This window comes from Cetorhinus maximus, chromosome 12, assembly GCF_964194155.1.
Source record: "Cetorhinus maximus chromosome 12, sCetMax3.hap1.1, whole genome shotgun sequence".
Taxonomy (NCBI): domain Eukaryota; kingdom Metazoa; phylum Chordata; class Chondrichthyes; order Lamniformes; family Cetorhinidae; genus Cetorhinus; species Cetorhinus maximus.
Window position 1 is genome coordinate 24,473,066 of NC_135890.1, and position 22,060 is coordinate 24,495,125.

The 22,060-nt window shown below is 38.8% G+C and overlaps 2 protein-coding genes across 8 annotated transcripts in view; one reads left to right on the forward strand and one right to left on the reverse strand.

The window, feature by feature from the left end:
• The window catches only part of pus7 (pseudouridine synthase 7), a 45,917-nt gene extending 35,922 nt beyond the window's left edge, over nucleotides 1-9,995 (reverse strand). For 2 of the 3 annotated variants that reach the window (XM_078553191.1, XM_078553190.1), the window contains exons 1-5: nucleotides 9,892-9,994; nucleotides 6,279-6,768; nucleotides 5,157-5,241; nucleotides 3,852-3,953; nucleotides 2,234-2,378 (exon numbers count right to left, since the gene is read on the reverse strand). In XM_078553191.1, the coding sequence (XP_078409317.1) occupies nucleotides 2,234-2,378; nucleotides 3,852-3,953; nucleotides 5,157-5,241; nucleotides 6,279-6,646 (700 nt within the window). In that variant the 5' untranslated portion in view covers nucleotides 6,647-6,768; nucleotides 9,892-9,994. Of the gene's footprint in view, nucleotides 1-2,233; nucleotides 2,379-3,851; nucleotides 3,954-5,156; nucleotides 5,242-6,278; nucleotides 6,769-9,891 lie in introns of all 3 variants that reach the window. The other variant, XM_078553189.1, reaches the window with a different exon arrangement.
• Nucleotides 9,996-10,103: 108 nt separating this feature from the next.
• Nucleotides 10,104-22,060, forward strand: part of srpk2 (SRSF protein kinase 2) — a 252,861-nt gene continuing 240,904 nt past the window's right edge. For 2 of the 5 annotated variants that reach the window (XM_078553207.1, XM_078553206.1), the window contains exons 1-3: nucleotides 10,145-10,254; nucleotides 13,516-13,668; nucleotides 13,867-13,927. In XM_078553207.1, coding sequence (XP_078409333.1) covers nucleotides 13,542-13,668; nucleotides 13,867-13,927 — 188 coding nt within the window. In that variant the 5' untranslated portion in view covers nucleotides 10,145-10,254; nucleotides 13,516-13,541. Of the gene's footprint in view, nucleotides 10,255-13,515; nucleotides 13,669-13,866; nucleotides 13,928-14,053; nucleotides 14,073-22,060 lie in introns of those variants that run through there. The other 3 variants (XM_078553211.1, XM_078553209.1, XM_078553210.1) reach the window with 3 other exon arrangements.

Here is a 22,060-nt window from a genome sequence, read left to right on the forward strand (position 1 = left end):
CTTTGTGTCATAGAAACTAAAAGGTAGGATAATCTTTTTGCTATTCTACAAAAGGTCACAAGGAGACTAATCAGAGGAACTTGGAGTAACACAACCTTCTCATCGTTACAGAGACACCTGATATCCCTTTAAAGCAGCTGATATTTACTGCAAAATGAATTATGTGTGAATTGCCAACTCAATACTCCATGACCCAAACCTGAAGATTTTAATATTTCAACTTCTAAATCATTTGAGCAACAGCTTTTATCATCTCTAATCAGAAGGCAGTTTTAACATTGCCAACACCAAATATTTTTGTTATCGAAAATGAAGCCTCTGTGCCTCTTCAAAGATTCGCAATGAGTAATTCTAAGTTAAATGAACAGAAATGTGCCAGAATAAATCATAGAAACATAGAAAATTTATAGCGCAGAAGGAGGCCACTCAGCCCATTATGTCTGTGTTAGCTGAAGAAAAGCTATTACAGCCTAATCCCACTTTCCAGCTTTTGGCCCATCGCTCTATAGGTTAAAACACTTCAAGTGCATACTTTAGCATCTTTTGAACATGTTAAGTGTTTTTTGCCTATCGTACCCTTTCAAACAGAGAGTGCCATATCCTCACCATCCTCCGGGTGAAAAAATTTCCCATCTAATACTTCTGCCAATTACTTTAAATCTATGATCCTTGGTTACTGATCTCTATGCTAAAGGAGCAGGGCCTTCCTACCCATTCTATCTAGACCCATAACTTACTTCAATTAGGTCTCCCCTCAGCCTCCTCTGTCCCAAAGAAGCTTAGCCTATCCAATCTTGCCTGACAACTAATATTCTCCATTCCTACAACATCCTTGTAAATCTCCTTTGTATCTTTGGTGGATTAACATTCTTCCTCGAACGTGAAGAGAACTGTACCAAGTACGCTATCTGTAGCCTAGCTAGTGTTTTATATATTCTAGCATAACCTCCCTGTTCTAACATCCAAGCCTTGACTAATAAAGGAAAGTATCCCCCCGCCTTCTTAAACACTTCATCTACTTGACCTGCTGCCTTCACGAATCTGTGGAAATGCACTCCTACGCCTTTCTGTTCTTCCTCCTTGCATATTGCTTTGCCATGTTCACTCTCCTCAAATGTATGATCTCACACTTCTCTGGATTGTGTGCCATTTCCCACTTATCTACCCACTGATCAGACCACTGATATTTTCCTGCAAGTCTGCAGCTTTCTTCCTTGCCATCAAACACACGGTCAATTTTTGTATCAATGTGAAAAGTATTTAAGTAATCATTTTTCCTTTTTTTTTATACTGAGCTCCAAGTCCTGCTTGCAGTCATCAAGTGACTTTCTCAAGCAATCCTAATTTCTACCAATGCAACTGCATTACTGAATTGGTTTCAAACTTAACTCCCATCACTAAATTCAATAGAGAACAGGCAGAGCTACTAATTATGTAACTCTTTACTCTAGTTCATGTTTATGGCTTAGCCAGCAACATATTTCCAGAGCTAAGTTACTGACCAATTCAAGAAGCATGGCTAATTGACATACTGTAGCCCTTGTTCCAGGGTTATCAAGGTGCAAATGCCTAAATCACCACTAAATGCTGTGCCTTCAGGAGTACAAGGACCTGCAACAGCAGCTGTTGCTTAACTTGCTGTATACTTTCCATTTTATTTTGCTGGTGATTCAACATGTAGAACCATGCCAATATTTACTACTCAGCTAACAGCACAAATTGCGTAACACAGGTGAAAATCTAGCAATGTGGAACAGCATGACTTTACCAGGGATGTAGTTAATGCTTTAAAAAAAAACACATGCATGGCCAAGGGCACAAAAACATGCAGGATGCATGCAAAAGCTGTAATCAAAAACACATACAGAATTTTGGAATACCAGCAATATTATGCATTCTGAAAGTAGCGTAAAGAAAATTATCTTCTAAAACATCACAAACAAAACTGTTTAGATAAAGATTAAACAAAAATATTTAGACTTAAAGTTTCATAAATTTTATAAAGGACTTATTTTTGAGAAATATTCAAAAAGCAACTCAGTTAACAAATGTGCAGTGCTTCAAGTTAGCAGATCATTTTCATGTTACAAAGACAAATTTAATGTTTTAAGACAAACATATTTTGAACTTGCCACACACCAGCACTGTGTTACAACAGTTACATTAAAAACCTTGTTTTAGGAATTTTGCCAAGTGACAAATCCATGAAGGTCTTTGACAGTATAAAACTTACTTGCCAATGCAGTCTTCCCAGCAACATGGTAGGCTACAATAAACTTCTTTCCTTCTCTTTCTTCAGTTTTAGTCTCTAGCCCAGGAAAGAGACTCTTCACAGCCTGATGAATAACTGTTCTTTTTTCTTTAGTATCTTCAACAATCTGATATTAAAGACGGAGAGAACGAGAAACATACAGGAAAAAAATTAAACTGGAACAAGGCAATAAATGGAAGAGAATGAAACAAGAAGGCAAATATATAGCCCCAGTTACCAATGATGATGTCTAACTCCAGTTTAGTAATGCACTTCTACAACAAAGTCGTCAAGTTAACAAGCAAGCTCTTCCACCCAGCTGCAATAGAAAGAATAAAGCCTCCTTTTATAGACCTGTTTCAAAACAAATAGAAATTTTATTTTCACTGAATAAAGACCAAATTATTTTGGAAGGGAGCCTTTGCAGTCTTCTTTTCCTTTAACTTATCTGTTAACTGTTGTTAAATTAATAGCAAAAATAGCCTTTAAAGCACTCATTTTTGCACAGTTAATTGTCCCAGTGGTATAAACTTGAATATCTTTCAATTCAATAACAAATTGTATTTGGTGTCCTTAATGCAATAAAACATCCCAAGGTGTTTCGCATGTGCGTTACAAAGCAAAAATCTGATATACAGGCACAAAAGGGGGTATTAAGGCAGATGACCAAAAGTTTACTAAAAGAAGTAGATTTCAAGGAGTGCCTTAAAGGAGAAAAGAGAGATAGAGAGGTGGAGACATTTAGGGAGAGAATTCTAGAGCTTAAGGCTTTGGCAGATGCACAATCATTAGTGTGGAGCAATTAAAATCTGGGATGTTCAAGAGACCAGAATTAAATGAGTGCAGATATGAGGGTTGTGGCACTGGAGAAGATTACAGAAATAGGGAGGGGGGAAACTATGGAGGAATTTGAAAACAAGGATGAGAATTTTACAATTGGCTCCCAGTTAAGCAATGTCTCAGATTAGACCAGCCAGCACAGGATCTAAAATTCATAAGTAATGAAGTTATGTTGAGCTTAAACTGATCGGGGCCCTGATCAGGCCATACTTAAGAGTACAATAATGGTCTCTATACAATAAAAAGGACAAGGAAGCGCTAAAAAAGTGCAAAGCTGATTTCCAAGAATGATAACAGAACTGAGAGATTACAGCTATTGGGAAAGATTGAACCAGTTGGTGCTCCTTTTCTTTAGAAAAGAGAAGACTTACAGGTGATCTGATGGCGGTCTTTAAAATTATGAATGGATTGGAGAGGATAAAAGTGAGACAATGTTTCCATTTGTGGGAGAATCCAAGACTTGGGGTCATAAATACAAGGTAGTTACGAATAAATCCAATAAGGAAATAAGGAGAAATTTCCTTACTTAGAGTGGAACTCACTACCACAGGAAGTGTTTGAGGCAAATATGGTTAAATGCTTTTGAACAGGAACTAAACGAGTATGTCAGTAAAGGCAATAGAAAGGTATGTTAAAAGACTGAGATGAGGCAGATGGAAGGGGAGAAGACGCATGTGTTTTTATAAATATCAGCACAAAAAAGCTTAACCAAATTTGTGCTGTATAATCTATGTAATTCTACAGTAACTTATCTTCATACCTCTATCGCAACAGAGTCTTCCTTATTCTTAAAGTGCTGAAGATCTTCTAAACGTTGCTTATCTTGAGCAGACAAAACAGAAAAAATGTCCTCTGATGGTTCCTAAAAGATCATTAAAGATGTCATAGACTCATTTATATAGTGGTATTTACCCAAAGGTCATGGGGGGGGTGGGGGGGAGAGAAGCAAGAGAAAAATTTAAAAGAAGGAAACGAAGAGTTATATTATAACTTGCTTTTTTTTTAACCTCTTGCCATCTACCTCATTAAGAATGTCCTTCTGTTGCTAACAGGACAGGCTGTTGTCTTGCTTCCAGTCCCAAATGTTAGCCTTTCAACAGTTTTTCAATGAATTGATTATTCCTTCTGTAGGAAAGTTGCACGGCCTTTGTTAGGTACCTTTTAAGGTTGCCATAGAGAAATCACTGTGTGCCTCCATCATTCTAAGAGGCAACATGCATTAGCGCCCAAACACTATTCATCCAAGTTTTTTAGATCTTAAAATCAATGTGTGTTGAGCAACTAGGATTTTATTCACAAGATATGGGTTAAAAATTTTGGATAAGCTAAGGGCAGTTACCAGTAAACATCCTAAGATATTTGGAAGCTAATTTTAAAGTGGGGGTGAAATCAATGAGTAAGAATCATTAGTCGTTTGCCTTATTTTAAAATCTATTTCCTCACTGTCCTTTTGCTCTCTACTGGACCACTTCTAACCAAAAACTACAGGCATCAAAATGCTGAGCGACTGCATTTCGTAGCCTCACAAACATGGAATAAATTTAATTCTCAGTAAGTTGAAAACAGACAAAATGATTTTAATATTAAGTAGCTGATTGTACAATATAGAAGAGATTAAATATCAGATGCAATAAACTACATATGCAGATAATGTACCTATGGAGTGCGAGAGCTGGGCACTTAAGGTGCACAGTATATGCCTAAGCACAGCATAGCTCCCCTTTATAAGTGGAATTTTCCTATGTAGTTCACTTCCAGCAGCCCAGTATGCATTCATGTCCATGGCCTACGCAATATACACTCAATAACGAATCCACGTAAACTCCTCTATATTAAACACTGCTGTATTCACATCAAGATTTTGGGAATTTTATTGAAGAGAAAACTTGCTTACAGTAATCGTCCCCTATGTACTTAGGTGCCATAGTTGCTATTACAAATTAGCTGATTTGGCAGCTAAGTGTAGTACTTTTACACTGTTCAATGTGCTTTCATGCACTAACTTATCAGAAAAGTTATTTTGATGCCCAACATCTTCTGTGCTAAAAGCTAAATTAGTTCTTACCTCATTATCAGCTGGTACAGACAAATCATCCAGAACAACTATCTTCCCTTCCTTGTTTATTTCATGAACAACAAAATCTGAATACCTGGTTAAGATAAAGCACAGAAGATTCTCAATGAACAAGGACACATCACGACAAAGACAATTAATCAGGGAATGTCAACATCCATGATTTATAATTATCTCAATATGTTAATTTAACTAAGATGCTTGTGATGCTACTCAGTTATACTTGGTAGTAGGTTTGAGGCTTGATGTTGAAGAAAGAATTCACAAGGACATTTTACTGCAAAAGCTAACGCCTCTTAATTTGAATAAATTCATTTGAAATATCTGATCATTTAAATTTAGAAAGCATAAGAATAAAAACGACTTCTATCCATTTAATGGTAGTAGCTAATGTGGGATCCATTTTTTTCAAGCAACAATCTACTTTGAATCAACAGTAGATTCTACTTAGATTTGATGTGAATACACTTTAAACAGCACTGCAAGAAATTAATCATCTGAAAAAAAGGATTATCCATACTGAAATGATATGGAACACAAACTTGAGCACACCAGGTGCCCAACTGGCTTAGCTATTCATCATCAGATTTGGTTCAGCTGCATCAAGCTGTCTTCTATCAAAACTACCATATTCTAGGATCATCCTGGAAGCAAATATAACCCCAGGTTCCTTTTCTCTACTATCAACAACGTTTATAAATATTGTAATGAACTCTTCAATTACCATGGATTTCTGCTCAAAACAAGTCAAAGTTTGAATTTGCAGAATGGTATGTTTAGCTGCAATATTGTACAGTTATGCAGTAAACATCATTTTCATGGACAAATTGCAGAGTTTAAAAGAAAGTTTTAATATAACTTAGTTAAGATTAATTACTAAATAAGTTTCCTTTTAACGTATAGCAGTGGGCATAGAACTATGTGAATGCATATCATTTGACTTCTACATCAGTTAATTGACAGGCATCAGCACCAAATATGTTCATTAGTGGACATTTAAGCAGACGCAAGGAGAGTAATGATGACTCCATACATAATGGGACATGAATTTCATTTCCATTTCATTTAATTCCACTTTAATAAAACACCAACTCAACTGATGACCATCTTTACCTTTCCTTCAGAATTCCTGAGAAACCGTGGTGACTGCTGACAAACTTTGTGATTCCAACATCTTGTTCGATCAAGCTATATTTCATCATATCAGCAAAGCTGTCTCCATCACCTTCTTCATCTTCCACATGTGCAGCATTATCTATTTCTTCCTCATCTTCTTTCTCATTATTCTCATCTGGTCTAGAATGGAGGGCTTGCAAACCACCCTCAATTATTTCTGTATGTTTACCTGTACCAGATTGATCGGAAGATATACCAGTTTCTGAAAGCTTGATCTTCTTATGTTGTTCGGATTCAGTTCGCTCCTCACCATCTTCAACCAGAGAACGTTTTATAGCTAAATTGTTTGCTTCCTCCGGCTCCATCGTTCAAGAGTGTGTAGATGCAACTATTTTTTTCAAAGTCAGTCCATATCTTTGTTAACTGACAGACCTTTATGGGCACATGACCAAATATCTTTCTGAAAGCTAGGTTAAGTTCCAAAATCCTAAAGAATAAAAAAATTCAGTCAAAAATCCAACATTTTAATTAGTTTACAACAAGGATATGGAATATTTCCTGGCTTAAAATTCTGAAATCAGATTTATGTCTCCTCTAAAAAATATCCATAATAGTAACTGAAGATTGCATAACAGTCTAAGGGATAATGCATGGTATTGAAGGAAATTAATAGTTCATGAGCGTGTATATTTTAATAATCCCAACTTCATAGTGCAAAGACATTGCTGCTGAAGCACCTACCCATAGCACCACATTGTGCAAAGATAAAGGTTCAAGCCCTATGGATTGAGTGTTTAACTTCACTTACACTTCACAGGCAGATGTCTTTTAATAAAGCATTTTTAAAGTCAGAATGGATTTTCTCAAGACATTACCATTAGCTTCTAGGCAATGAGCAAATAGCATTTTTTTTCAATGAGCAAGTGATCAAACTTGGATAGGCAGCTTTGTAAGCAAATATAGCACCTGCGAGTCTGCTGTCTCCAGCAATCCATGCAGCCATTTTGTCATGGTAGAATATTGTTGCCTTAACTGTCCTTATAAAAGCTTCCCACTAGCTGAACCTAATATGCTGATTGTAAATAGGTGTTTCTAAATTAATAGGTCCTAAAATGACAAATTGGTTTGTGAAAGATTCAGTAACACACACATGACCTCTTCCTGATTCAAATACAGGGTTTCCCCATCCCATATCTAACCCAGAAGTCCTTCTACTAATTTAACCCTACACTATTTCTAACCTCACCATGACCTTCAATCAACTATATCCATGCATTAATACCAAAAAGTAATTACAATCCAATAAACATCTTAATTTCACATTATAAGTAATCTGTCTGTGAACTAAATAGGGCTGAATATATGTTACACTTATATCTAACCTCTCTGTAAAATAATGATTTCTTATATTCACAGCATGATGCAGCACAGAAGGTGCTGCACCCCAGTTCTTGGAAAGAGCTGTCAAATTTATTCCCACATCTCAGCTTTTTCCCATTAACCCCGCAAATGAGTTATTTTCAAATACATGCCCAACAATCTTTTCAAAGTTCCAATGGAATCTGATTTCACCACCTTCCCTGGTATTCTGTTTCAGATCAGACAAACCCTTCCTGTGAATTAATTTCTCCTCATCTTCCCTCTAGTTCTTTTGCCATCTACAACCACTGGCTACCAACTCACTTGTCAGAAGAAATTATTTCTCCCCACTTGCTCTATTAAACCCCTCATCAATTTTCAATTTCCTCTTTTAGATGTCTCATCAAGCTTCCTTGCTCTAAGAGGAACAATCCAAGCTTCTCCAGTCTCCCCACATAACTGAAGTCCCGCTCCCTGGTAAATGTCCTCTGTACACTCTCCAAGGCATTGACATAGTTCCTAAAGTCTGGTGTCCAGAATTCCACACAATATTTTAGCTGAGGCTAAAAATGTGACTTGTAAAGGTTTAGAATAACTGCTTTTTGAAGTTAATGTTCCTATTTACGAAGCCAAGTATCCTATATATTTTCTTCCCTGCCTTATCACCTTGCCCTCCCACCTTCAAGAATTTGTGAATATGTGCCCTGGGTCTCTTCAAAATACACTTTATAAAATTGTCTCTCCTTATTCCTTCTACCAAAATGGATCACTTCACACTTATCCGCACTAAGTTGCCTATACCATGTTTGTCCATTTCACCAGTCTATGTCTTCCTGAAATCTATTAATATCATACAAAACTTGGCAATTAGCAAATAGTGAGTATCATCCATTAACTTCAAAATTGTATATCCAAATCCAGGTCATTTTTATATAAACAAGAAAAGCATGGTCTCGCTACAGACCCCTGGAGGACAGCAGTGCCTTTCTCTCAGGTCAGAAAAACATCCATTCACCACCACTCTGTCTCCCGTTCTTTAGGCAATTACATACCCAAGTTACCAACATTCATTAAATACCATGTGCTTCTATTTTACCAAGAAGTCTGTTATGCAATACTTTATCAAATGCCTTTATCAAAGTCCATATATACAATCATTGCATACCTTCATCAACCCTCTCTTATTGCAAAGATCTCAATTACCTTTGTGGGACAGGATTTGCCTTTAACAAATGTATGTTGGCTGTCTCTTATTATTCCATAATTCTCCAAGTAAGAATTAATTTTATAGCTGAAAATTGTCTCAATAGTTTTCCCGCCACTGGCATTAGATTGCTGGCTTGCAATTATCCCTCTCCCTTTTTTTGAGCAGGAGTGTAACATTTACATGATGTCAGCCTATTTAGTACTTCCTTTCTTTCTGTTATATCAAATATCTCTACTCCCCTCATCTACTGCAACATTAATTCCATCCTATTATTTTGTGAAGATAGGTGCAAAGTGCATCAGTACATCAGGCAGGCACTCTGCCTCCACAGCATTATTTCCATTTTGCCCTAATCAGTTACACCATTCCTTCTACTTTTTATAAGTTTATGAACGAGTTTGGGATTTCCTTTCATGCTACCCACTAAATATTTCTCATACTTTCTCTTTGCCCTTCTTATATACTTGTTTCACCCTGTATTCTGTAACTGATGTCAGTCATTAACCTTATTTCCTTTGTCATCCTGACAGCTCTAGCTTTTGATGGCCAATTTTCTTCCTTATGGGACAATGCTTGGTTTGTATCTAAAGTGTCACCTCTATCTTAACCTGCTATTGCTCAATTATTGTTTTCTGACCAATCTTTGTTTCCAATCCACCTGTACTAGATCCCTTCTCAAATCACTGAAACCGGCACTCCTCCAGTTAGATATAGTACTTATACTAATACCGTGCAACATCTTATATTTGTTGATACTCATAATTATTTGTTAGATGGCTTATGCATGTATAAATTATAAGCAAAAGCTGTTATCCGATACACAGTGTTAACTGCCCTTTCTGACAGTGTCTTCAGAGAACCTTTTCCCGACAGAGGATGAAGGCTGCAAAACACGGCACATTATAACAGGGCCTCAGCTCCTCACATGATGTCGCATTGAATATTCCTTAATGGCACCGACACGCCACTTCACTGCTTAGGAATCCGGCGCTTCATATGTCGCGGCACATGAGGTAAAGACACAGTGTATCTCACATCACTCACCACAACATACACCAGCCTCCAGACCCGCGCCCAGGATACACACAAGAAACACGTGGACCTTTCCCGACAAGGCTCTGGCAACACCAAACCCCGCCCACTTCCGGAACGCTGATTGGTCAATCATTGGGAAGGCCTACGGCATGACGCAACCATTGGTGTTTGTGACGTATTACGTTCTGCCGTTGGTCCTCGCAGAGCAAACCGGAAGGAAGGAAGGGGTTGTCAGTCGATTGCATATCACCAAAAATAAAGTGACGTTTTGTGAGAAAACGGAGAAAAAGCAATGGCTGATTGCAAATCCTCTAGACGCGAGAGTTGTTCTCTCAATACAGACTGATTCCAAACATCGCTTCTCCGTCAACGGTATAGATGCATTCAAGGGGAAGCTAGCTCAACACATGAGGCAGAAAGGTTTAGGAGATAAAAACAAAAAGCTAAAAGCGGATATGTTGGTGGGGGTTAGATGAAAAACGGTGAGAGGAGCTGCAAATACTTTGTCAGAGCAGGGGTAGTACAGATTACGATCTGATTGAAATAAACAGAACTGTGTTCATCAAGAAGGCGTAGCCCAATGAAATCAACAGAAACGTTGAGTGTGGGACTCAATGGTGGCACATTTCCTCTACACAAACTAAATAACAGCAATGTTTTAAACAGAAAAGGACCACTTTGGAAATCTTTAGTTGCTTCAAAGTTATTTTAGGATTAATAGAAAGAACAACTTGCATTTATATAGTGCCTTTCATGACTTCGGAATGCCCCAAAGTGCTTTATGTCGAAGTAGACTTGAAGTAAGAAAAGTGGCAGCCAATTTGCACGCAGCAAGCGCCCACAAACAACAATGTGGGAGTGACCAGATGCTTTGTTTTAGTGATGTTGATTGAGAGATAAATATTGTTTAATGTAATTAGCCATATCTGGATTCTTAATTAGATACATGTGTCTAGTGACACATGCATGGGACAAATACTGCACTGGAGGAGGATACCATTATTGATTAGTGACCATATCAAAGGCTAGGATATGTCAGAGAACATGTAGGGTTAACGTACTGCAGTCACAATTACAGAGGTGCTATGAGAAGGATGGAGGCTGTGCTGAAGAATTCTAAAGAGTTTTGAGACAGATGGGTGTGGAAGAGGAGCCAATGTCTCATTTGCTGTCCTTTGTAAGAAAAGGGTGTTGAGAGGTGGTATGGTATTTCAAATAGATGGTGTGTAATTTTTGAAGTGGGTTTTGAGAGAGTAGTTCTGAAAGAAGGGGGAATAGTTCCCGAGCAAAAAGAGACATTAGCAATGTTGGCAGGCATAAGGGCAATGAAAAGTAACTGAGTGATCAGGAATGGATTGGGAAAGGGAAGCAGATCTTGGAGAAAAATAAGCTTAAACCAACACGTATGAATGCTCAATCTTTTGAACCATTTGTGTACTTAATCTATTTCTCCCAATTTTATGTTGCATTATCAGACTTATCTCTTTTTTTAAACGTATTTAAAGAACTGAGTGTTGTACTTTGAGTGTGATTCTGCGTCCAAGTTTTTCAGCCTGACCAAAATCTCAGAAAAACTTTAATAGGGCTCTTCAATGTGGGCTGGTGATTAAGAAGGCCCTCCTGCAAGTTGCTCCGAACCAATATGTTAGATTTCTAAAGTTGGACCACAGAAAATCTGAGAACATCACCTATACTATCTTTTAGCATTTTATGCTGAAAATTAGTGTTTTAAAGGCCAAGTCAACATTTCCTGGCAAAAATCCACAGAATCAGGAACACTCAGGACCCATCCCTGACACCTTCAGTGCAGCGGGTATTGATTCCCCATATACTTCCTGCAGTAATCACTGGATCTGACACTGTGTATGCTGTGGGCCAAAACTCAAGAGCAGTAACAAAAGAAGTGGGGAGGCACTGTGCTAAGGGCAAGAGTATTAAAGATATGGAACCAAGAAAATTAAATCGAGTTATGATGCAGGTCAGCCATGACCTACCTGAATTGTGCAGCAGGCTCCAGAGTCTGATTGGCCTACACCTGTTCCTAAGACCTGCAGTGGCAATGTCAATACAACAGCAATTTATATTTATAGAGTGCCATTAAAGTAAAAAAAATCCCAAGGCATTTCACAGGAGTACTATAAAGCAAAATATGATACTGGACCACACAAGGAGATATTAGGTCAGATGACCAAAATCTTGGTCAAAATTGTAGGTTTTAATGGGTCTCTTAAAGAAGGAAAGTGAGATAGAGGGTATTCCAGAGATTAGGGACTATGCAACTAAAGTCATGGCCACCAATGGTAGAGTGAGTAACAATGGGGGATGCTCAATGAGGCCAGAATTAGAGGTGCACAGGTATCTCGGAGGGATGTGGGGCTGGAGGAGATTACAGAAATAGTATTGAATACTGTTGTAAAAAGAGAATAGAAAATGTTTGTCTAATGACTTTTCTAGATTCTACCACCCCCTTAATTTGTGTAAAGTTTCAAAAAATGACATATGGCAGAAAACCTTGTAAATCAAATGTTGGTCATGTACAGAATGTATCAGAAATTAGGTTAAATCTTTTCTAATTTGTCCTGTAAAACACTTTCAATGGACGATATACATGAACAGGAAACAGGTTGAAGAACAGTTGAAGAAAGGCTGGTGTGAAGCAAAACTAAGCATCAGTGCTGCACAATAAATACAGTTGAAGAAGAAGAGTGACTGATGAAAGGAAGCTCCATTATATAGTGCCTTTCTTTGATGATCAATGGATAAGCACTTAAGGGAAGTAAACTTGCAGGGCTATGGGGATAGGGGAGGCAGCGAATGGGACTGATTGGCTTGCTCTGCAGAGAACTGCATGGTAGCTACAAGAAGAGATTGGATAGGTTGGGGTTATTTTCCTTAGAACAAAGAAGGCTGAGAGGTGACTTGATTGAGGTGTACAAAATTATGAGGGGAATAGATAGAGTGGACAGGATAAAATTGTTTCCCTTGGTGGAGAATTCTAGAACCAGGGGACATAGATTCAAGATAAGTGGCAGAAGGTGTAGGGGGTACATGAGGAAGAACTTTTTTACGCAGAGGGTAGTGGGTGTCTGGAATTCGCTGCCCAAGTTGGTGGTAGAGGCAGAAACTCTAAACTCTTTTAAAAAGTACCTGGATCTGCACCTTAAGTGCTGTAAGCTGCAGGGCTCTGGGCCGGGTGCAGGAAGGTGGGATTAGAAAGGGCACCTGGGTGTCCTCAGGCTGGCATGGACAAGATGGCCCGAATGGCCTCCTGTGCTGTAACTTTTCTATGGTTATAAGAGGCATGTACAACAAGTCCACACCACTGACTGCACTGGCCAATGTCTTTTGACAAAAAAAGAACAATAAGGAAGTGAGTGTGATAAACAGTGCATCAAATACCGGATATACATTGCTGTTCACCTTTGAAACGTCTATGTTTAATATATAAATTAATCATTAGAATTAATATTTATATTAAAACATAATATATTCAGGTCTAAATTATGGATTTTTAAAGTTGGTTTGTTTATATGCGTGCTGCCTTGTGAGGAAACTTTATGTTTAAAGGACACACAAACACAGTTAAGGTGTAATGCTACCTTTCCATTTTCAATGTTTAAATAAATATTGCAGGCCCCTTAACTTCACAGCTCCCATGTATGGCTCGTGACGTCAGCTGTGTACCGGTCGCCCAGTTTCCTGCGCTCGAGCGTCGGGAAGTTGACGGTTGCGCCTGCGCCCGGCTCCGCGAGGACAATCCCGGCTGGAAAATGAGTTCCAGGAAAGGTGAGGAAAAAATACGAATAACGCGTCAGTCCATTTAAACATCAGTCACTTTTGTAAAAAAAATACACATTGAGAATATAAGCAAACCTCGTTATATTATATGATTGCCGGGTGTGTTTGTTTTTTTTTGATCGTTGAGAGGTGTTTTTAAAAAAAAAATCATATTTGTATATATTTATTCTTTTGTTGTCTTGTCAGTCCTGGCTATTCAAGCTCGAAAGAGGAGACCGAAAGGAAAGAAAGAGAAGGCTCATAAAAAGTGAGTAGTGCAGAGAGTGGTGTGTATTTGTGGAGATTGATGCAGCTCCTCCTCCTCCTGCTGCTGCTGTTGGATCTGGTAACGGCTGTTTGGTCTTAGGCAGAAAGAAAGGACTTTATTCACTGGCTAATACTACAAAGCACTGGTATAATAGTTCTTAAAAACATTTTGTGTCTATTTGTGTTTATACACCATTGCATCTGTCACGGTGATTATTGTGTTGCTTTATACTAAAATATTTGTTTTTAGAAATGTTGGCCTTTTTGTTGGCATTTCCTATAATTTGTGCTTGGCAGAATTTGATTTAAAAATATCTAATTTGTGGTTAATTTTGGTTTAAATATTTTCTGAAGAATGTACCACTAACTATATACCTCTGCAAAGTTGAAGTGTGCTTTCTTCCTTGTGAATGGGAGTTTTCTTTGTAAACTAATTGATTCCTTGTAGTTTTGAGGCACCTGAACCATTCAGACAGAATGTACTTGTAATGTCACTTGGGTATGACAGTACTTGATGGACTTTTTGTCCCATAAGCATGATGGCTCCTGTTGCTAATTTGCATTATTGTTCTATCACCTTCCTGATCTATATAGCCCTGTACTACACCATATGTTGTAATTACCCACTGAGCCATCAGAAAGAGATGATATTTGTTCCTGTCTGTAAGAGATTCCATGCTAACTGATAAGGGTGTGCTTGGTGCCTGTTCAGTTGCTTATCCTTTCACCTTTTCATCCATTCTGTGCTTTGATCATGTCATTAGGTCAAGCCGCACAAAGAAGAGATTTTGTTCTGTTGGAAACATTGAGTATTATTGGCATAGCTTTAAAGCCTTAATAATGGCATTTGACTCTTGTAATAACAAACCTATGTCACATGTATATTGCTTGATGCCAGTAAATTATGTTTGATTCTTTTAATTTAAACTCCAGGCCAATATTGCATGCAAATTAAGGAGTACAAGTGGCATTTGTGAATTGTGGAACTACTTTGCTTGGAAAGCAGCAGTAGGACCATTTTTTTTGTCAGTACAATATTGTGCGTGTGTGTGTTTGCGTTCTAGTGCTGAGCTCTTGTCTTCGAATCAATAGCTTAAAATTCCCCCTCATATACCTGTGTTGTGGTGCTGAAAGACATTTTATGTGTTGATTAAAAAGAGCTAAAAGAAGTGTGATGGAATACTCTGAACTTGCCTGGATGAGTGCAGTACCAACAACACTCAAGAAGCTCGACTACATCCAGGACAAAGCAGCCCGCTTGTTTGGCACCCTATCCATTACATTAAACACTCACTCCTTCTACCACTGATGCACAGTAGCAGCGGTGTGTACCATCCACAAGATGCACTGCAACAGTTCACCAAGGCTCCTTCAACAGCATCTTCCAAACCTGTGACCTCTACCACCTAGAAGGACAGGGGCAGTAGATGCACGGGAGCACCACCACCTGCAAATTTCCCTCCGAGTTACACACCATCCAGATTGGATCTGTATTGCCGTTCCGTCACTGTCACTGGGTTAAAGTCCTGGAACTCTTTTCCTAACAGCATTGTCGGTGTACCTACACCATATGGACTGCAACGGTTCAAAAAGGTGGCTCACCACCACCTTCTCAAGGGCAATTAGGAATGGGCAATAAATGCTGGCCTAGCAAACAATGCCCACACCTGTGAAAGAATAAATAAAAAAATTCACATGATTTATCTCCGACTCTTCCCTTTCTTGACTTCTCTGTTTCCGTTTGTGTAATAGGCTATCAACCAATATCAACTGTACACCCACTGACTCCCACCGCTATCTTTACTATACTCCCTCCCACCCTGCTTCCTTTATAGACTCTATTCCATTCTCGTTTTTCCTTTCTGTGACATCTGTTCTGATCATCCCACCTTCCATCAGTGCTTCTGATATGTCTTCCTTTGTCCTCAACTGGGGATTGCCTCCCACCCCCCCCACCCCCAAACCATGCTGACCATGATTGACAGGGCCCTCAGCTGTGTCTGTTCCATCTCCTACAGTGTTGCTCTCACTTCCTCCTCTCCCTCTCAGAACCATGATAAGGGTCTCCTTTTCCCCAACTTTGCAACCCATCAACAGATCATCGTCCATTTCTGCCACCTCTAGCCTGACACTACCACCAAACCTATCTTTCCCCTCCCCTTTCAGTATTCTGAAGGAGCCGTGCCCTCTGTGTTAGCCTGTTCCATTCCTCAATTACCCCTATACCCCCTCTCCTCATGCAACACCTACCTTTTTACACTCCCCCTTCCCACCATCCAAGGCTCTTCCAGGTGAAGCAGCTATTTACTTGTACTTTCAATGTAGTAAACTGTATTCGCTGCTCATGACATGGGCTCATCCACTTGTGGAGACCATTTAGCAGGACAATTTATTTCAGTCTGCAAGCATGACCCCAGGCTTACAGTTGACTGTCATTTTAATTCTCTGCCTCACTCCCACTGTGACCTCTTTTCCTCAGCCTCCTACATTGTTCCAGTGAAGCTCGAGGAACAGTGCTTAATCTTTTAATTAGGTGTTCTCGACCCAACATTGAGTTCAGCAATATCAGATCATAATCTCTGCTGCCTTTTTTTTGGATAGCGGCTATTCATATTGATTCTGTTTTTCCCACTTACACCTGCCCTAGACCCTTTTTTTGTTTCTTGCCTTGTGCATTCACAATTTCCTTTTATCTTGCACCATCATCTATTTTTGTCATTTACTCTCTCCTGCCTTCCACCCTATCAGCTTCTCTTTTGTACTTCCCTCTTCCCACATTTCCCTGTCTCTGCACTTGTTTAAAACCCATTATATCTCTAACTTTTTCCAATACTACAGGAAGCCATCAATTTGAAATGTTAACTGTGTTTCTCTCTTCATGTGCTGCCAGACCTGCTGAGTATTTCCAGCATTTTCTGTGATTTACAGTAAAGTCCTTTTATAGATTTGTTGTGGGTTCCATTTTCTTTTAGCAGAGTATATTGGAACTGCTTTGAAACCCAAATGACAACTATACATTCAGGGAGGGTTGCAGCTCTAGGGTTTTCAGTGGTTCATAGTGGACTTGGTTTGTGGCAATCTCTGTGCACATTCTCTTTCATTGGTTATGACCTTATTTGGCAGATGCCCATTGCTAATGATTATAATTCATGAGGAAATAATGTACAATATAGGGAAACTTGAGGGTCCATAAATTGAAAGTACTTTCTTGTAGATGGAAATTTCTCTATTTTTAATACAGAACGCAGGCTTGCACACTACAACACAATAATAAAGTATTAAAAATCAGTGTAAAATATACAGTTGTAGAAATGCAATTGAAATATCTCTGGTAATGAACAAATTCTTCTGTAGCTTGTTATGTCAAGAAAACGTTTTGGATTTTTAAAAACCAGTTATTTTTTCATACCTTTATCCTTCTCGTGCACCTCAGGAGTGCTGCAGTGTGGTGTAGTGTTTGTCTGTGTTTGGGAATGTATTTTCTTCGCCTGGTTTATGCTGTGGGGTGAATTTGGAACATTGGTGGTGACATTTCAACTGCACATTTGTAAAACTTGTACATTAGCAGTTCATTAGTTGTACACAATTATTCAAAACAACTGAACATGTGTAATCTTTGTAAAGTTATGTTCATGATATGATTCTGATGACAGGCCCTTCCCTGATGCTGTGCGAAAGTCTATACAGTTCTAAAATGTGCAAGTATAATATCTGGTTTGTATGGTTGTGCTGAAAGAGAATGCTGTACGATAAGTTAAGTTGAGTGTTGCTGAAAAAAGAGGCATTTTTGTTGAAGCTTTTCAGCTTGCACTCATCAGGACAATTCGCAAGAAAATGCCAATGTCAGGGGAAACAATATATTGATACTGTATGAGAAGAGAGTGCTGATTGGTTGGCAAATGGACTCTGGTAGAGATGTTACCATGGGGAATGCACCAGTTGATGATGACTGACAATTAACTGCCAAGCATTGTTTGAAATTTAAACCAGGCAGCTTGACTCTGGTCAAGACATTGCCCTGGGGAATGAACCAGCAAAAGGCTGTCACTTATTTTGTTTAGCTGAAGCAGGCGCAATGTGTGTACAAGGCCCTGTGTATTAATATATGTAGCTTCCAGTACACACAAATGCACCACACTGTGAGCCTGACTGACAATCTTAAATTGGTTGTCAGCGTAATTCTTAGAACACTGAGGATTAGTTAGAAAACGTGGTCCAATTGCGAATCACATCTAACGTTGGACACTGTGTGTTTTGAGTTTTGCAAGCATGGGCAGGTTGGGTACAGTCCTTACCTTGCCCGTTGCGAACAGCGGGAGGGACATGCTGTTTGATACAATCCACCAGCCAGTCTTTGGGACGTACGACCTACATACCTAGCATGGTTTAAAGTTCAAACAATGCTTGGCAGTTAACAGTCAGTCACCATCAACTGGTGCATTCTCCATGGCAACACCTCTACCAATCAGAGTCCACTTACCAACCAATTGGCACGCCTCCTCATACAGTATAAATATTTTGTTTCCCTTGACATTGGCATTTCTTGCAAATTATCCTGATGAGTGCAAGACAAAAAGCTTTGACAAAATGTCTCTCTTTTTCAGCAGTACTCACTTTCTGTACTACCAAGCAACTATTTGATAAGTATAAAAACAGGCCTTCACCTAGGCCTAGTCTAGAATTTCCTTTGTGGTGACTAACAACTATTGAGAGATGAGTCTGACAGCCTTAATTTTCAAAAATAAAAAAAAATGTTCTTTGAGAGTCATGGATACAAATGTATAGCCTGCAATCCTGTAATGTTATGGGTTTATAAATTGAAAATGCATTGTTGCTAGATTGTTACTTTTAAGCAAATTATGTTCAGGGTTGTTGAAAATTGCAAGATCTGAGCATTTTGTTATATTGCTCTCTCTGTTGGGGAGGTGTAAATAAAGCAAATTCAATAATAATGGCTGCCGTCTGAGAGTAATGGTAATCTTTTCTCAGTGAAATACACAACAGGAAGATGGTGAAGAGAATAAGATAAAATTTGTTTTTGCATTTCATTTGAGAAGTTAAGGACTGAAGAACATTATGATACACCTTTTGAAACTCCTAAAATTGATTTTGAGGAAGTTTGCGTAATTTGAAAGATTGCTCTGTGATGTGCACATTGACTCACTGTGTACCTGAATACAATGTGGTATGTAATTGAAAAAATGGCACTGAAGACACATTTGGGAATGATGGGTGAATTTACAACAAAGAGGACTGGTGTAATTATGAACAAAGATTACACATTTCGCTGAAAGTGAATAAAATAGGAGATGAGGTTAAAATACATGTTTTCCTCACCAGCATGCTTTTGAGGTGGTGTCTAACCAATGTTTTCTTCGAGACCCCAATATTATGGACTATTCTGAAATTGTTGTGATTCTGTACTTGTATTATGGCATAACTAAGAATGAGATTAACTAAGAATGAGATTGCACTCTGTTATGTTCCATCAAAGGAAGCAGTCGCCAAGTGAGGCTGCTGCATATGACGTTATCAAATTAGCGAAACACTCTCGTCACTGTGGGTATGGCACGATCTTAGAAATCAACCTTAGAGACACATTCGTAGGAGGCCTAAAGAACAATAAAATCTAGTGCAAGCTTTTTGAGTAAAAGCAATAATCTGACGTGAAAGTAGGCCTGCATTGAGGCCACAACCATGGAAATGGCATAAGGAGAGAGTTGCAAATTGCAAGGAAGTTATTTTCCTGAGCCGACAAGGAAACCCACCAGATTTCAGCAAGATCCAGGCCATGGCAGCCAAGTTCACAGCCTCAGGATCAAAAATTTAGATGCTACCATTGCCATGGTCGCCACCAACCATTTAAATGCTCCTGTTTCCAGTCAAAGTGCTATGCTTGTGGTCAAGTTGGTCATTTATTTTTATTCATTCATGGGATGTGGGTGTTGCTGGCTAGGCCAGCATTTATTGCCCATCCCTAATTGCCCTTGAGAAGGTGGTGGTGGTGAGCTGCCTTCTTGAACCGCTGCAGTCCGTGCGGTGTAGGTACACCTACAGTGCTGTTAGTGAGTGAGTTCCAGGATTTTGACCCAGTGACAGTGAAGGAATGCCGATATATTTCCAAGTCAGGATGGTGTATGGCTTGGAGGGGAACTTTCAGGTGGTGGTGTTTCCATGCATCTACTGCCCGTGTCCTTCTAGATGCTAGCGGTCATGGGTTTGGAAGGTGCTGTCGAAGGAACCTTGGTGAGTTCCTGCAGTGCATCTCATATCCAGACAGCATGTAGGAGTAGAGGAAACAGTAATACTTCAAGTCGTGATAAAGCTCCAGGTTGCAGTCATGCACCAAGTTGAGATTATGGTATATCTAAAGCTAGTTCAGGAATCTGGAAATCCTTGAATGCGCACATGATGGATGTGGAAGCAGAAGATGATATCGAACTGGAGGATCAAGAGTTGCACTCAGAGAGCAAGAGAAACAGCACACGGAAGATGTAATTTCAGCACTCAGAGTAAAAATGAAAATCAGAGATTCACAACTTACTTTCATCGTTAATACAGAGCAGCGATTGTTATCTCAGAAGGAGAGTATATGAAATCTCTAAATTGCATGCCCTTGTGCAAAACTGATGTGAAACTGACTAGTTATTCCAAAAACTGCATTGCGGTGTTAGTTCAAGTTTGTATTAGAGTGGAACATGATGATCATAATATTTGCCATTGATTGTAGTATGAGGGAACAAAGTTTCAGACTCATCTCTTGTTAACAGATGGGAGGAAATTGGCTTAAGAAGGTTAAACTGGGCCAAGTTATTTACAGTAGGAATCGATAAGAGTGCATCTGTCATTGAGGAAGTGCTAAGAGAGCACAAAGTGATCTTAGAGCAAGGAGGACAAAATTATAAAATTAGTCCTCGGTACGATATTAAATATCGTAAAACAGCAGATCATGCAAATGCGGATGTTGTTTGGAGATTTTCCATGAAGACCGATTCATTTCTAGCCTCTGAGTTACCTTTAAATTAATTTACATATACAACTGATATGCCAGTGACTGCCAGAGAAATTAGAAATGAAACTCAAGGACCTGGTCCTCATTAAAGTGCTCAATTATGTTTTGAATGGTGGCCTAAACAATGTGATGATGAGAAATTGCAGGAGTATTTCACATGTAGAAATAAACTGAATGTAGATCAAGGAAGATCATGGGAGACAGAGTCATTATTCTGCCAAGATTTAGAGAGCGATTGTTAGAGAACTTCATCAAGAGTGCAAAGGGATAGTCTGTATAAAACAGTAGCAAGAAGCTATTTTTGTATCCAAAGGTAGATAGAGATATTGAAGAGTTGGTGAAAAGTTGTGAAGTGTGTCTCAGGATTAGAAATGATGCAGCTTAGGTTCCTTTCATTCCATGGTTAAACACAAGAAAACCATTGGAACAAGTACATGTCGATTTCTTTGAAGTGGAAGGGAAAGAGTACTTAGTTTTGGTCAAGAGCTGTAGCAAGAGGATAAATGTTGAGTATGCCCAATAGCTCAAGTGCCAAAACTATTGAGGTTTTGAGAAGTTGGTTTTTAATTTATGGATTGCTAGAGGTGTTAGTGTCGGATAATGGTCCACAGTTTGAAGTACTTGAGTAAGAATAAAGTAAAACACTCTGAATACCACCATATCACCACCATATGACCCAGCATCGAATGGTGCTGCAGAAAAAAGTGTGCTGATTGTGACGAGGTCTTTGCAAAAGTATTTGCTAGTTGGCAAGCTAGGTAGTAATTTCCATGTTTCTCTTTGCCACAGGCTAGACAATTTTATGTTCTCTTACCGAATAACCCCACAGTCTACAACAGGTCTATTACAATGAGTTAGGGTTTAAACATGTTCCTAGGACAAAGTTATTTTTCTTAAGCCTGATGTCAATAACAATGTAAGACAAAAGCAAGACAAAGTGAAGATGAGTCATGATACACCAGGCATGAACCTTAAGAGAGTTTAGTGCTGGTCAGAAGGTCATGGTGAAAAGCCGCTGAAGTCAGGAGAAGTAGATGATTGGCATTGTTGTAAAGAGGGTGCATTTACATATCTAGTTAATATTGGAGAGAATCTTTGTTAATGTTATGTAAATCATTTGCT